This window comes from Oryctolagus cuniculus, chromosome 12 (genome assembly GCF_964237555.1).
Source record: "Oryctolagus cuniculus chromosome 12, mOryCun1.1, whole genome shotgun sequence".
In the NCBI taxonomy this organism is placed as follows: domain Eukaryota; kingdom Metazoa; phylum Chordata; class Mammalia; order Lagomorpha; family Leporidae; genus Oryctolagus; species Oryctolagus cuniculus.
The window spans coordinates 90,169,101-90,184,554 of NC_091443.1; the positions used below are offsets into that span (position 1 = coordinate 90,169,101).

At 49.1% G+C, this 15,454-nt stretch overlaps 1 protein-coding gene across 4 annotated transcripts in view; it reads left to right on the plus strand.

Moving 5' to 3' along the window:
- IQCH (IQ motif containing H) overlaps window positions 1–15,454 on the plus strand; it is a 232,755-nt gene that overhangs the window by 131,207 nt on the left and 86,094 nt on the right. For 3 of the 4 annotated variants that reach the window (XM_008268850.4, XM_051821802.2, XM_008268852.4), the window contains exons 13-15: window positions 235–410; window positions 7,126–7,398; window positions 12,953–13,144. In XM_008268850.4, the coding sequence (XP_008267072.2) occupies window positions 235–410; window positions 7,126–7,398; window positions 12,953–13,144 (641 nt within the window). The remainder of the gene's footprint in view (window positions 1–234; window positions 411–7,125; window positions 7,399–12,952; window positions 13,145–15,454) is intronic. The other variant, XM_051821803.2, reaches the window with a different exon arrangement.

Genomic DNA, 15,454 nt, shown 5'->3' on the forward strand with positions numbered 1-15,454 from the left:
GAAGGAGTCCTTGCCTCAAGTTTGGTGGTGGTGGTTATTATTATTTTTTTCCTTCTCTTTGGAGAAATGCTAAAGTGCAAAAAAAAAAAAAAAAAAGCCCATTAGATTGGCAAGACGTGTACCCAGCCAGTGTAGATGAACTTCAGCGTGACTGCACAGCATCCATGGGGGGCCGGAGTTCGCGGGGCCATGTACCTTGATGGCAGTCAGTAACTCTGCACCTGCTATCCGTAGATACCAACGTGAACGTCATCTACATCTGCTCCCACGACATGGACGAGGAGTTGATGCTGTATTACCAAAAAATCCTGAGTCTGCGCGCTGCCGTCAAATCGGGCAACACCGAGGACAGAAGTGACTTGCAGGACAGGTTCAAGATCATCACCCCTGAAGCCGTGAACATCTTCACTGTGAGTGTGTCTTCTAATTACTACGGCTTCAGGGATGCTATAAAATTAAATTGGAAATTTTATAACTTGCCACGCTCTGGTACACATCAGTGAAGTAGTATTGCAAGATTAACAGCTTTACTGATTTCGACGACTAGTTGGGCTGCAGGAAATAAATATCCCCGTTTAGCTCTCGGACTTAGCGGAGCTCCCCTTGCCCCGTCTCTCCGAGGCGGAAGCCTAATTGCAGCTGTTGGGTGGTGCCGTGGAGGAGGTGAGCTTCCAACGTCTGCTGTGGCCTTTTCTTGTTTCTTGGTGGAGGACACCTGCCCCAGTCGCAAAGACATTTACGGACAGAATCTGGACCAGGCTCTGCTTTCTTTGCTGTTTTTAAAAAGAGCTATTTATTTTATTCAAAAAGCAGAAGGGGGGGGCGGCGGAGGGAGAGACAGTAAAAGAGAGAGAGAGAAGGAGGAAGAGAAGTGGGGGGGGGGGATCTTCCATCCGATGGTTCACTCCCCCAGTGGCTGCAGTGGCCTGGGTTGGTCCAGGCTGAAGGCAGGAGTCTGGAGCTCCATCTGGGTCTCCCATGTGGGTGCAGGGGCCCAAGCACGTGGGTCATCCTCTGCTACCTCCCCAGTGGCATTAGCAGGGAGCTGGATGGGAAGTGGAGCAGCCGGGACTCCCACCCGTGCTCATACGGGCTGCCGGCCTTGCAGGCAGCGTCACCCGCTGCACCGCAGCACCGGCCCCAGGCCCCTGCTCTCTAACCTCTGCACCCGGACTCTGCTTCTCGGACGTTATTTTCCCTCCAGAGACTGTGGCCTGAAAATCTGCCACATCGCGTGGTTCATCGTGAACAAGGTCCAGAGTTTTTCTCTTAACTGGTACTGGTTTTTAATGAACAGAACAAATTATCCCTAGACAAGAGCCTTTGGAAAATTCATGAATAAGAATTCGTGAATAAGGCAGTTTAACAGACAACTTGAAATGAATTCCTCTGCATTTTAACAAGAAATTAAGCTTTCCATGTAAACAACCAACATTTTAATTCCTAATGGGCTATGCAAATCTTATAAAAAATATGTTTGTTTGAGAGGCAGAGAGTTGGATTGAGAGAGAAAGCTCTCGTGTGCTGGCTTACTCCCCAAATACTCACAACAACTGGAACTTTGACTAGGGCCAAAATCAGCAGGTGGAATTAAAATCCAGGTCTCCCATGTGAGTGGCAGGAATCCAAAACCTGGAGCCATTACCACGGCCTCCTGGGGGCTGCATTAGCAGGAAGTTAGAGCAGGAGCTGGAGCTGGGAATCGAAGCCAGGTACTCCAATGGTACTCCAATACAGGCACCTGAACTCTAGACGAAACATACCTGCTCTGTGGGCTATGCAAAGTTAAGGAGCTGTTCTCGTTTGGTGTAACTAAGGCCTCTGAATTTCCGGACGAAGATAACTCCCTCCGTGTACAATTGGGATGCACCAGAGTCAACTCGCTGTCTGTCGTCACCAGAGGCACTGCTGCTTTCATAGGAAGCATCTATATGCTGGGTCACTACCGTGAGCGCTTCGGATACACCACGACTGACCCAAACAAAGAAAAAGAAAAAACAGGGCAGAAGGCACAAGGGCACCTGAGAAACGGCACAGACGGAGCAGGGCTGCGGTTGCATCTCTTCTTCGCTCGGTGCTCAGTGAATTGTAACCGAGGCTTATTCCCCTCTGTCGTGTGGAAGATTGGTATTTCTCCATAACTAGATCCATCAGTATTGCCCCAGAAGCCTCTTGCAGCCCCTCGGCACCACTGGCTATGGAGGAGGAGGAAGGTGAGGGTCGGACCGGAGAAGCAACAGAAGGACCGGGGACAGACTCCACCGCTCAGACTCCTGGGAACCTTCCAGATCATCCGCCACACCAACATGTCTTCGGTGCTCCCTGGCTATTGCCTGGCACCGTGGCACAGCTACTGTGGACATTAGGAGGCGGGGAAGGACAAGAAGCAGCACCCGTGTTCCGTTCAAGCCCCGACTGCCTCCAGGCAGACGCTCAAGCTAGTGCCTGCCAGCTGCTAAGAAGGACTCTGCCCATCGGCAAAGCCTGCCCAGCTCGAGGAGGCCGGGAGAGCAGAGGGAGAAGGAGCGGAGAGCTCGCCGAGGTTTAGAAAACTCTCCCTTGCATTGAGAACAGCGCAGCGAGTCAGAAAAGGTCCATCTCCCTTTATGGCTGAGGACGCCAAGACTCATTTCCAAGTCCAAGGTTACTGCTAGGGCCAGAGTGTGAACCAAGATCTGTCCACCCCAGGACGTCGGCAGGAATGGGGATGGCCGCTTTGCTCCTGGTGACCTGGTGACCTTGGGCAAGCCCCTTTACCCCCTCTAGACTCCTGCTTTTCATCTATAAAGTGTGGTGATGGATTAGATAATTCTAGAGCCGTCTCCGACTCTGTAATCCTGTTGTCTGAGAATCTTCCCCTTCCCAGGCCTCCCTGCCCCTCCCAGGCAGGCTGGGCCCTTGGTAGCGCTCACAGAGTTACGGGCACAGTGGGGATTTGTAGCTCTACTCGGAGAAACAAGGTTTAAAGAACTTGTCTCACTTCCCCTCATAGCTTGCGTTTAAATTATTTGAGTAATTAATCACTCATAGGCAATCGACTTTTTAAAATACAAAAATTAAACTCTTGCTTTCAAATCAATTCCTGCTCATGTTTTAGCTGTGGCTTTATTTCTTTTTAATGGGTTTGAGAGATTGTATCAGTGCTGATTTTCATTCAAATGGATGGCTTTGAGGAGTTTTTTAAAAGCGTGCCAAAAATCTGTCTGTACATCTCTCCAAGAGACTGCACACTGCTTGAATTTCTAATGGTAAAACGTGCTCTTCCAAAAGTCATCCTGTCTATTTTTGGACATTTTAATGTTTACAATGACATCTTCAACAGCTACCGTTTGTCCCAGGTCGAAGAAAGACAATAAGGAGTGATAAACTCAATGTCGCCATACTGCAGCGGAGTTAGGAACAGTTCAGGTTTTGGTCAGCTGTGCTCATGCCCTGGCGGGATCCGATGGCAGTGATCTTTTCCAAATGGCCATCCAAGACCTACGGTCAGTAATGTGTCCACGACCATCACTCGCTCACATCCGACTCTTCGTGAAACACACACTGCCCACAATGCACCGCACCACCTGGCCTGAGGAACAAGACGCACCCGCAGATGACCCCGCCGACACACTGGAGCAGAAGAAGCAGGCCTGCAGGGGACGCAAACCCATCCTGGCTGGAAATGCTCTCGGAGCGTAACCATCAGGTCCTACGGCTGCATCTGCTGCCCTTGCTGCACATCCCACCAGCGCACCAGCCCTCCGCCCCTCCCTGTGTGGAGAGGGGATGGCGGCAGCGGCGGCACGCCAGCTGTGCCAGCTGGGTTCGAATCCTGCCTCTGCTGTTTCCTGGCTGCGTGACCCCAGGCAAATCACTAGAGCCTCAATTTCCTCATCTCCGAGACAGACTGTGAATGGATATGGTGCGGCCCAGATCCCGCGAGAGAATAGTGTCCAAGGCGTTGCCCTTCTACTCTTCAACCCCGGCAGGCTGGCTGCCGTGTGATACTCTTGCAGCTGCAGCAAAAGCCTGCTGCAGACATCATAACCCAAGTCACCAGTTCTGCACATCAGCGTGTGTGCGTGCGTGTGTGTGTGTGCGTGTGTTTCCTCATTGGATTTGTGGGAAAAGGAAAATGGTGAAATAATCAAAGGAGAAAGGCAGTGACCAACCAGCTGGGAAGCACAACCCTACCAAGCGCTGGCATTAGCCAGTGTCTACTGCACACTGCTCTCAGAAGTGTGCTCCAAATACGGGCTGACATCATGGCCGAGAGGGCCTGTTGACTAGACCTGAGTCTACAATGAGAACTGCTAATCTGAAGGAGGGCCCTGTAGAGTAAATCGTATCAAGCCTCCTCTCAAAAGAGTTCTGCTTTTGCCTTTAAGAAAAAAAATTGTAGTAAAAGATGTATAACATGAAAGTCACCAGCCCAGCCATTTCTTTATTTTTTTTAAATTTTTTAATTTTTTATTTATTTTTCTCCCCAAAGAGACCTTGTATTTAAGGAATACAGACTTCATGCATTTCATAAGTATAACTCTAGGAATATAGTGACTCTTCCCACCATACCCACCCTCCCACCTACTCTCCCACCTCCTCCTCTCCTCCTTCTCCCATTCCCAGTCCCATTCTCCACTAAGATCCATTTTTTATTAACTTTATACACAGAAGACCAACACTATACTAAGTAAAGAGTTCAACAATTTGCATGGGGAAAAAAAAAAACAAAAAACAAAAAACAAAAACCAAAGCAAAACAAAAAAACTGTTCCTCAAGAGTTGAGACAATAGCCCAGCCATTTTTTTTTAAAGATTTTATTTATTTATTTGAAAGGCAGAGTTACAGAGAGGCCGAAGCAGTTACAGTTACAGAGAGCAAGAGAGGTCTTCCATCCACTGGTTCACTCCCTAGATGGCCACAACAGCAGGAGCTGCACTAATCAGAAGCCAGGAGCCAGGAGCCTCTTCCAGGTCTCCCACACGGGTGCAGGGGCCCAAGGACTTGGGCCATCTTCTACTGCTTTCCCAGGCCATAGCAGAGAGCTGGATCAGAAGTGGAGCAGCTGGGACTCGAACTGTCACCCCTACAGAATGCTGGCACTGCAGGCGGCAACTTTACCTGCTATGCCATAGCGCCAGCCCCAGTGTAGCCATTTCTAAGCACACAGTTCACTGGCATTAAATACATCTGCCTTCACCTACAGCCATCACCACCAGTCCATTTCCAGAACTTTCCATCATCCCAAGCAGGGACTCTCACCAGTAACAGTAAGTCCACGGGAATGCTGGTTTTAAAGGGAAAGTTATCTCAGGGTTAGAGTCCAGCCCCTCCTTTGACCGTGGGGAACTGAGGCTCAGAAAGATCAAGTTTTCAAAAGCACCAGCAAGTGACAAACTCAAGCAGGACTGAAACCCAGGGGCTTCTCCCCCAGCAAGTCTCATTCTCCGACACTCAGGAGTCCCTGCACCCTCCGACAGCTGGCAGACTGGTTCATTGGCTGTTCCGGGAAACACACTTCTCTACGCTGCCATTCTGAGCTGGCTGATCATTTGTCACGAGGTCTAGAGGGGCAGGTGCTAGTCTGTAAGACCTGAACCCCCTGAAGATTGCAGCACCCTACTGTTGTCTTATTTGCGTGACATTTTAATGACTTTTTAGAGAGGAAGGTTTCTCCCTAATAATAATTACTACCATTTATTGAGCACTTGACCCAATGCCTTGCATTGTACTGAATGTTTTTTATGCGTGATCGTACAGGAACCCAGCAAATGGATAGTTTTAGTCCCATTTATCAGATGAAGAAACGGGCCCAGGGACTCTAAGCCAGTTGCCTAAGTTCATGTAGCCAAGAGCCGGATTCAAATCCAGATCTGCCTGGCTTCAAAACCCCAGCACTTTCTTGTGTGCCATGCTGTCCACTTCTCAGGGGAAGTCAACACCGTGTTGAGTTATCCTATTCCGTCCTCAGCTAATGGCTCTCCTAGGCCCATCTCCACCCGGTAGAAGCCAACCTATCTGCAAAAAGTACCTCAACCCCAGTTTTCTTCCCAGTGACAATACTGGCTGCCACTCAGTTGGCGCTCATTATGTCCAAGGCACTGTTGGAAGGGCTTCGCACACATTATCTCACTGCCGCCTCCCAGCGTCCCTCCAGGGTGGCTGTGTGAAGAAACCAAGGGCCCAGGAGAGTGAGCACTTTGCCTTCTCAGCCCCTTCTCCCGGTTCATGACCTCTGCCTCGCTCTTCCATACCCCGGAGGCACCTGATAGCTCCAGTGGCCCTCAGCTGTCTTGTGTTGGTTCTGTGTTCTCTGTTCTTGTTTGTGTACCCACTCCTTGAAAGCAGCAACATGGTTGTATTAGTTTAGCTGTGGGCTGACCATCTGGCTCCAGCCTCTGCGTCTATTAGACATGCCAGGATTCTTTATTTAATTGAATGAGACAGTCACATGGACTCATACGGCTGAGCTGGGTGTAACTAGTCAAAAATAAAATAAGGAGGGTGGTGGGTGTTTTTTTGTATTTTTAGAAAAGGCTCCAGAGACTTGCTGAAATTTGCAACTGTTTTCCGTTCACGAATCTTTTCCAGAACCACTGGCTAGACCCCTGTGAGCCATCGCTGTAGAAATGCCTGTTTTCTGAAATGTGGTAGAATTTTGGAAAGAGGGTCTCGAGTCAAGCGCCTTTTCCCACCGGAGCAGAGAGTTGCCAGATCGGGAGTCTGAGTAGTGGAGAATACTGTGGGGTTTTCTTCTTCATTTTTTGTATTGATTTTCCAGACGCTTTAGTGTTAAACCATGCCAGAAGAGTTGCAGAGATGAATCACTATTATCCAAAGGCCGCCAGCCTCTTTTCCTTCTGACAGAAGGATAATTCCACGTGGATCAAATAAATACAGATGTGTAGTAATTAGTTCTATTCCCAGTGAGCCTATTTCCCACACACTAAAGATGTGAGCGATTATGCAACCTCACTCCAGCAGCTTTGATCAATTTAAACTGCTCAACAACAGGATAGGTCATCACCCGGGCTGCTATTAATAATGTATTTATTGCATGCAACGTCGTAAATGAGATGTATGGACTAGCAAATGGACAGCTTTTAACAGGGATAATATGGTCTCCCTCCTCCCTTCCCCCAGAAGCATCACATGTGCCTGGCCACTCACCTGATGTACAGTCCCAAGGCAATCAAAAGAATAAAAAACCTCATCCAAGGAAAGGAGGCCTACATCGTGGGCGGGGTCCTCCACCGAGACGACTTGGCCGTGGCCGATATGTTGGATGTGCCCATCTTGGGCTCGGAGCCTGGGCTCGTCCACCTTTACAGTAAAAAGTCTGGAAGCAAACGGGTCTTTGACAGCACAGGTGTGCCCGTCCCTCCTGGAATACACGACATCTATACTTACCAACAGGTACGTGGTGTGGACAAGTGGATCTGTCCAGATGGTTAGCACCCTCTTGATGCAGTGCTACCCCCCTACCCAATGAATATGTGGAATACCTGGGTTGGTTTAGGGGATCTCCAGGAAGTCTTCCCTATTGGTCTTGCAGAAATTACTAGAATTTCCCAAGCGTTTCCTCATTTGGATCGAGACACTGAAGACCCTGTATATCATGTGGGCTAATCTGCTATCCCTGTTTCATGACTGAGCATGGATTAGTTCAGCCTTCTATCAGCTGGCCAGTGTTTTCATAGGCCTCCCGTGAAGTGTGAGAGTGGGGTTTTGGCTAAAAGGAGCAGGTTTGGAAAAGCGCCGGAGAGTGAGCGTCTTGGTTGGGTCAGGTTGCAGAGGGCTGCAGAGAGCTATGGCCCTGTATTGAATGCTTGGGAAGGGACCCAAAGGGAGGCGAGGAGAGAGCCCGAAGAGGGGAAGCGGAATGGTTCCAAGGAATAGAACTCTCTGCTGGGGATTTTGCCTTGGACCGGGTCTGTGGCTGTCACAGTCCCCCTGCAGGTAGTTAGGGCCCAAGATACTTGCAGAGAGCTCTCTTAGCCCCTAGAAATGCTTTCTCTGTGAGTTAGCGCTGGCAGGTGTTCTCCCATTTAACTGCCATCTGTTTTCATAAGAAAGAAAATTAAAAGACAAATGGCCGTTAACATTTCCTAACCTCTGCTTCCGTACATCCCTCTGAGCTGGCAGCAAATGATTCCCCGCCTACCCACTTCTTGAGGAACCAGGGGACCATGCACAGTGAAGCCATTTTGAGGGGGGCAAAGTAGAGGGGTCCCCCTGCTACCCTCAGTCTGCACCTCATAGCTGCTGAGCTCCACCCTGCCCCCAAAATCATCCATTGCAGAGACTGGTTCAAAAACATGGTGAGCTTACTGAATTGCCCTGCCGTGTTTCCCTGTTGTGAGAGCATTCTTGGGCGATACGTAGGGCTGCTGTGGCTCTTCCATTGTCACCCACCCCCACTGGAGTTTGAAGATGACCAGAGACTTTTTGGCTAGTAGACTTAATATGCAAGAACTCTATTTTTAAATGACGCGATTCCTCACGTGCATTGTACATTCAACAGTCTTACCGACTTTAAAATCCCTGTGCAATATTTATATTGAGTCTTGTGTTCACCTTCTCTGGCCAGAAACCTGGCAGTTTCCATTATGGAATATTCTAGAACTTTGTATGCTGATGGTGGTTAAAGATGCTGGCTCTTTCAGTACAGTGCAACCTCTCTCTAAAGCCGTATTCAGAAGTAAGACTGAAAACCTCCTTGTAGATGCATCAGATTCGAGGAATGTTATTTGATCTATGGTAGGCGAAAATTGCATGCCTATACACTGCATAACTCAGTTCTACCCTGCTTGTTTGGAAAGCGTGCGTCTGAGGTCATCAAGAATCGAAATACTCCACCACGATTCTCCCCGATAGCGCCTGCCCTGCCCACTCTCTCTGAGTGTCAGCAGTTTGAATCCATAGACGGTGATAAATCGACAACACCAACTTGTTACCGACTTGCATTGCAGACTCAAAGCTGATGCAAGAATCCTGTGATGGTTTTCACTTCGGTTCATAAGTATCCCTATCAGTTGGGTTGAAACAGGAGTCGTTTCCTACCTCTGTTCTTCACCAATACGCAATGAGTCCCGGCTACAAAATACACTGCATCTTTTGAATAGAAAGTGACGACTGTTTCGGGAGAGCATAAGTCATTTTGTTTATGAGTGACTAATTTTTTTCCCTAAATCTAGCTTGAGTGGAGTGAGAATTTCCTGTTTGGATCCATAAAGTAACAGTGCAGGTTCTCTGTCTGGCACATGCTCCCTATGAAATATTGACAGCTTTGGTTAAATAATCAAAAATGGCGATGCTATTTTAAAGCACAGCTCAATTTTCACTTAAAGATCGCACATAATTCTTTCCAGTGGTGTGCTCTTTACAATACTATTGATCCTTTTCATTACTGTAAGGGATCCATCAACAAACGCCCATTTATAGGATTCTCCAAAGCAACAAATAATAGGATTTGGAAGAAGCAAATAATAATTCTGTTCCTAGTTGAAACCTCCAAAGAAATATACAACACTTCCAAATATGTCATAAAAAGGCTATGCCAGAACACCTTCCTTTAACCAGCAAAAGGGTTGTGTCTGATGGTAGCAGGCCAACGCGATGCAGCAACACAGAATTCAGTATTGGATCTGTCTTCTCAACACAGGAGAGAAAGGGGGGAGGCAACCTTGGAAGGCACATTTACAAACCTTTTCAGGTTGTGTTCATCGTCTGATGGCATAGGGACCAGAGTACTTGTCATTTAAACACCCAAATTATCCTTAGACATTGCTTCGTAATTAGTGAGCTACACCAGTCCCATTTTCTCCCTTACTGAATACCCCATAGTTGCTTGGAGCTTCCAGGGCCCCAAGCAAGGGAGGCCATTTTATGTATGTCCTCCATACTGCCGCGTAGTATAGTATCCCCAGGGAGATTTGCCAGACAGACTCAAGAGAACAGATGGTGCCTTTCATCAATTTAAACTTAAATTTCTATTTCTTTTTCTTTGAAAGGCAGAGAGAGAAGGAGAGAGGGAGAGGAGAGAGGGAGAGAAGGAGAGAGAGAAAGAGAGAGGGAGAGGAGAGAGCGAACATCTTTCATCTGCTGGCTCACTATCCACATGTCCACCACAGTTGGTGCTGGGCCAGGCTGATGGCTGGAAGCAGGAATAGGTCTGTGTCTCCCACAAATACTTGGTCCGTTCCCCACTGCCTCCCAGAGTACACTTTAGCAGGGAGCTGGAATCAGAAGCAGAGCTGGGACTGAAACCCAGGTGCTGCAGTAGGGGGTGTGAACTTCCAAGAGGCATCCTATCGGCTGCAGCAAACACTGCCCCTGGTCGAGATCGTTCTAACTGAGTAGCTCCAGACTTCAACAGCACTGTAACCTTTAGTCCTTTCATGCTTTTTAAAAATATTTATTTCTTTATTTGAAAGTCAGAGTTACACAGAGAGAGAAAAGGGAGGGAGGGGGGAGAGAAAGTCTTTCATCTGATGGCTCACTCCCCAGATGGCCGCAACAGCTGGAGCTGTGCCAATCTAAAGCCAGGATCCAGGAGCTTCTTCCGGGTCTCCCATGTGGGTGCAGGGGCCCAAGCACTTGGGCCATCTTCTACTGCTTTCCCAGGCCACAGCAGGGAGCTGGATCAGAAGTGGAGCAGCCAGGTCTCGAACCAGCGCCCATATGGGATACCAGCACTTCAGGCCAGTGTGTTAACCCACTGCGCCACAGTGCCGGCCCCCTTTTATGCATTTTTTTTTTTTTTTTGACAGGCAGAGTGGACAGTGAGAGAGAGAGACAGAGAGAAAGGTTTTCCTTTGCCGTTGGTTCACCCTCCAATGGCCGCCGCAGCCGGCACGCTGCGGCCGGTGCACCGCGCTGATCCGATGGCAGGAGCCAGGTGCTTTTCCTGGTCTCCCATGGGGTGCAGGGCCCAAGTACTTGGGCCATCCTCCACTACACTCTTGGCCACAGCAGAGAGCTGGCCTGGAAGAGGGGCAACTGGGACAGAATCCGGTGCCCTGACCGGGACTAGAACCCGGTGTGCCGGTGCCACAAGGTGGAGGATTAGCCTAGTGAGCCGCGGTGCCGGCCTCCTTTTATGCTTTATAATGAAAAATCCATTTGGTGGGCAAAGAGAACTCAAGAAAAGGGCTGAGAATGAGCATGTTGGGGACACCACATTCAAGAAGCTGGTAGGCCTTCTGGACACAACGAGCAATGCTGTTTTGCTGCTTTCTGGAAACCATAGACTGGAAACTCTGATAAGAAGACGACACAAAAAAATCACTTTGTGATCTAATACGCTGCTTTCTCTAACGCTCCACTCTAAGCAGTCTTGCTGTGGACTTCTGTCTGATTCAGGCGCACCCCAAATGACTGCAAGAAAGGTGGTTTCCCTTGTGCCTCTTGTCACTTCTCTCTCCACCTCATCCTTCTCCTCTCCACAGCGTTGGCCTGGGAATGGGGTCTGGGGTCTGAGGAACCAGGGCAGAGTCCCTGCTCCACCCCTCCCTGCCGTGTGGCCAGGGCAAGTCACTTAAATTAGCTGAGTAAAGTGGAATTGGTAACGTGCCTCCTCCACAGGGTTGTCGTGAGTATTGGATGGGAAAGTTTGTGTAAAGATCTTACATGAATGCAAAGCCTGGCTTCCGCTGAGGGTTCAGAACTATTTAGCATTGCTGTTATCATTCTGATATCAACACCTGAGCTTCGGTTTTATCCCGTAGACTTCCATGTGTTTGAGCCCAGTTCTTGAGGGAATATTGTTTGTTTTTTTTTTTTTTTTTTTTTTTTGACAGGCAGAGTGGACAGTGAGAGAGAGAGACAGAGAGGAAGGTCTTCCTTTGCCGTTGGTTCACCCTCCAATGGCCGCCGCGGCCGGCGCGCTGCGGCCGGCGCACCGCGCTGATCCGATGGCAGGAGCCAGGAGCCAGGTGCTTTTCCTGGTCTCCCATGGGGTGCAGGGCCCAAGCACCTGGGCCATCCTCCACTGCACTCCCTGGCCACAGCAGAGAGCTGGCCTGGAAGAGGAGCAACCGGGACAGAATCCGGCGCCCCGACCGGGACTAGAACCCGGTGTGCCGGCAGGCACCGCAAGGCGGAGGATTAGCCTAGTGAGCCGCGGCGCCAGCCGAGGGAATATTGTTTTAAAGGAAATGTAGGGTGGGTGTGTGTTCCAGCAAGGTTGCTTCCATGAATTTTCACTTCCTTTATCTGTCTCTTCCTGTAATATGCTTGTTCATATCAACCATATAATAAACTTGGCCAACTGACCAGCCAAACAAAATGTATTTTGTGTATGTCAATGAGGGAAAGAAAATGAAATGTTTTATAGGTTATAACATTTAAAAGCTCAACAAAGCTCCAAACAGTTAAAGTTTTCAAGACTATAACTCTTTATAGTCTTGAAACTGTAAAAAAAAAAATCGCTGGAGAAATCAATAAGTAAACACATAATTCTCTGAAAAAGAGAACAGTACCAAGATTCAATTACAGATGCTCATGGATTCTTTCTTTTGCCTCAAAAGTCAGCAAAATGATAATTTTGAAATTTCCCTTAAATAAGACTGTACTTTTTTTTTAAAGCAGAGAGAGAGAGAGAGAGAGAGAGGAACAGTCAGAGAGGTCTCCCATATACTGGGTCAATAACTAGATGCCCACAACATCTGGGGCTGGACCACATGGAACTCAGTCTGGGTTTCCTACCTGGGCAGTAGGGCCCCATGTACTTGGACCAGCACCTGCTGCTTCCCAGGGTGTACATGAACAGGAAGCTGGCCTGAACCAGGCAGCCCAGTGTGGGGCGTCGGTGTCCCACGTAGCATCTTTGGTCCCATTGATTGATGACTGGATGAACAGACCATTGCAAGTAAAGACAGATGAGTACACCAACCGAATTAATACGACACAAAAGAGCCCTAGAACGTCACTAGCTCGGGTAATTGTTGCCGTGTCGTGGACTCCACAGATGATAGAACAGCTGAGCCAGCTGGTGGCCGATCACCTGCGGATCCAGCGCTGGCTCTTCAAAATGGACTGCGAGTTCGGAGGAAATGGGACGGCGTTCTGTGACATCCCCGCCCACCTCAAGTGCCACAAGTGGGTGCTGAAGGAGAGCGACAAGTATGGCCACGAAGACTGGAAGAGGAAGTGGGCACAGGTGAGAGACCGGCGGAGACTTAACCCCGCAGCGTCTGTGCATGGTTACAAGGGGAAACCGTACAGTCAGCTTAGGAGACGAGAGCACCTACCAGGCAGGGCCTTCCTGGGCCTCGGGCTCCCAAGCGAAATGTGTGGCGTTGCTCGTGTGGTTTTAAACATCCTTTCTTTGGGCCCAAAAAGCCTTCATTCATGTCTTCAAATCGGTTGTGGTCATTAGGATGGAATTTCAGAAATCGTATGCGGGTGACATTATGGCGCTCGTCATTTGCTCTTAAGTGGCTCTCGGTCACCTGCTTCTTTTTTTTTTTTAATTTATTTATTTTTTTTATTTTTGACAGGCAAGAGTGGACAGTGAGAGAGAGAGACAGAGAGAAAGGTCTTCCTTTGCCGTTGGTTTACCCTCCAATGGCCGCTGCGGCCGGCGCTCTGCGGCCGGTGCACCGCGCTGATCCAAAGGCAGGAGCCAGGTGCTTCTCCTGGTCTCCCATGGGGTGCAGGGCCCAAGTACTCGGGCCATCCTCCACTGCACTCCCGGGCCACAGCAGAGAGCTGGCCTGGAAGAGGGGCAACCGGGACAGAATCCGGTGCCCCGACCGGGACTAGAACCCGGGGTACTGGCACTGCAAGGTGGAGGATTAGCCTAGTGAGCCGCGGCGCTGGCTGGTCATGTGCTTCTGACAACTGTTGCTGTTACGATAGCCGTGTTTTATCAGGAGACAGAAATTCTACCTGTCAAAATGGCCGTCACCCGGAAGCTGGTGCAGACCAGCATTGAACATACAAGAACATTCATGTCACTACTGGTCCCTGTGAGAGGCTAAGAAACTAGCACAGCACAGCCAAAATAGGGAATCTCCCCCAGAGCCGAGCAGTAGGTGGGAAGCCTTAGCACACGAGTGGTGAGCGTAGAAGTTTCCATGTACCTTGGTAAGGAGGTGAATTATACAACCTGAGCCCATCGCAGATTTATTTTATAAAGTAATTGTATACGGTTTCATATAGAAATGAAACCCATGGTTCTACAAGCTTCCCCGCTGGGCAGAGACCTGGGGTTGTCTGGCTTCTCCTAATCCCAGCTATCTGTTTTGGCTGATCTACTGGGTAAGGCATAAGTCAGACACAAATACGCCCCGCGACTGGTGCCTTCCCTCCCGGCACGCATGGCGGTGGGCTGTGCAAAGTGATTTGCATCTGCTTCGAGCACCCCCTTCACAAGGTTATGAATCAAGATCCAAAGGGGAGGGCGGGAGGGGCCCCCAGGAGGGAACCCCATTATTCTTGGGAAAGCGAGATGCTGAATAAGTCTCCCGAACAGCCGGGAGAGAGAGTTCCCTCTGACAAATGCGCTGCTCTCCCACGATCTATTCCAGGCCCTCTCCCCTCCGTCAGCGAACGGACGGAATGTAGCACCTGTCATGGCCGGCTTTTTACGTATTATTTAAAGGATACCAAAGTGAATTACTCTTCCAGAAAAAAATAAAAAACAGAACAAAGAAAATGTATTTAATTTTCAGGCCCATTGAGATTTCCTTGAGGTTCTCTTTGAACTCTGTTTTGTTGCTTATTGTATAGAATTTCCTTTTTTAAAGTGAAACTGTTGAGATTAAATCATGACTTTTGCATTTAAAAAATGGAAATGTTAGCACACCAAGTGTTTGCTAGCCTCACTATCTCAAACCAATAATTTCTTTAAAGATTTATTTATTTATTTGAAAGTCAGAGTTACACAGAGAGAGGAGAGGCAGAGAGAGAGAGAGAGAGAGAGGTCTTCCATCTGCTGGTTCACTCCCCCAAATGGCTACATTGGCCGGAACTGGGCCTATCAGAAGCCAGGAGCCAGGAGCTTCTTCCGGTTCTCCCACGTGGGTGCAGGGGCCCAAGGATGTGGGCCATCTTCTGCTGCTTTCCCAGGCCATAGCAAAGAGCTTCAAACCAATACTTTTTAAAGACTTCACTCTGACACTAATCTCTGATGAATTTGAAATGTTTGGCTTTAAGTTTAAAAAGTATTTGGGGAGGGGCCGGCGCTGTGGCATAGCAGGTAAAGCCGCCACTTGCAGTGCTGGCATCCCATATGGGCGCCAGTTCAAGTCCCGGCTGCTCCACTTCTGATCCAGCTCTCTGCTATGGCCTGGGAAAGCAGTAGAAGATGGCCCAAGTGCTTGGGCCCCTGCACCCATGTGGGAGACCCAGAAGATGCTCCTGGCTCCTGGCTTTGGATTGGCACAGCTCCAGCTATTGCAGCCATTTGGGGAGTAAACTAACAGATGGAAGACCTCTCTCTCTCTGCCTCTGCCTCTGTGTAACT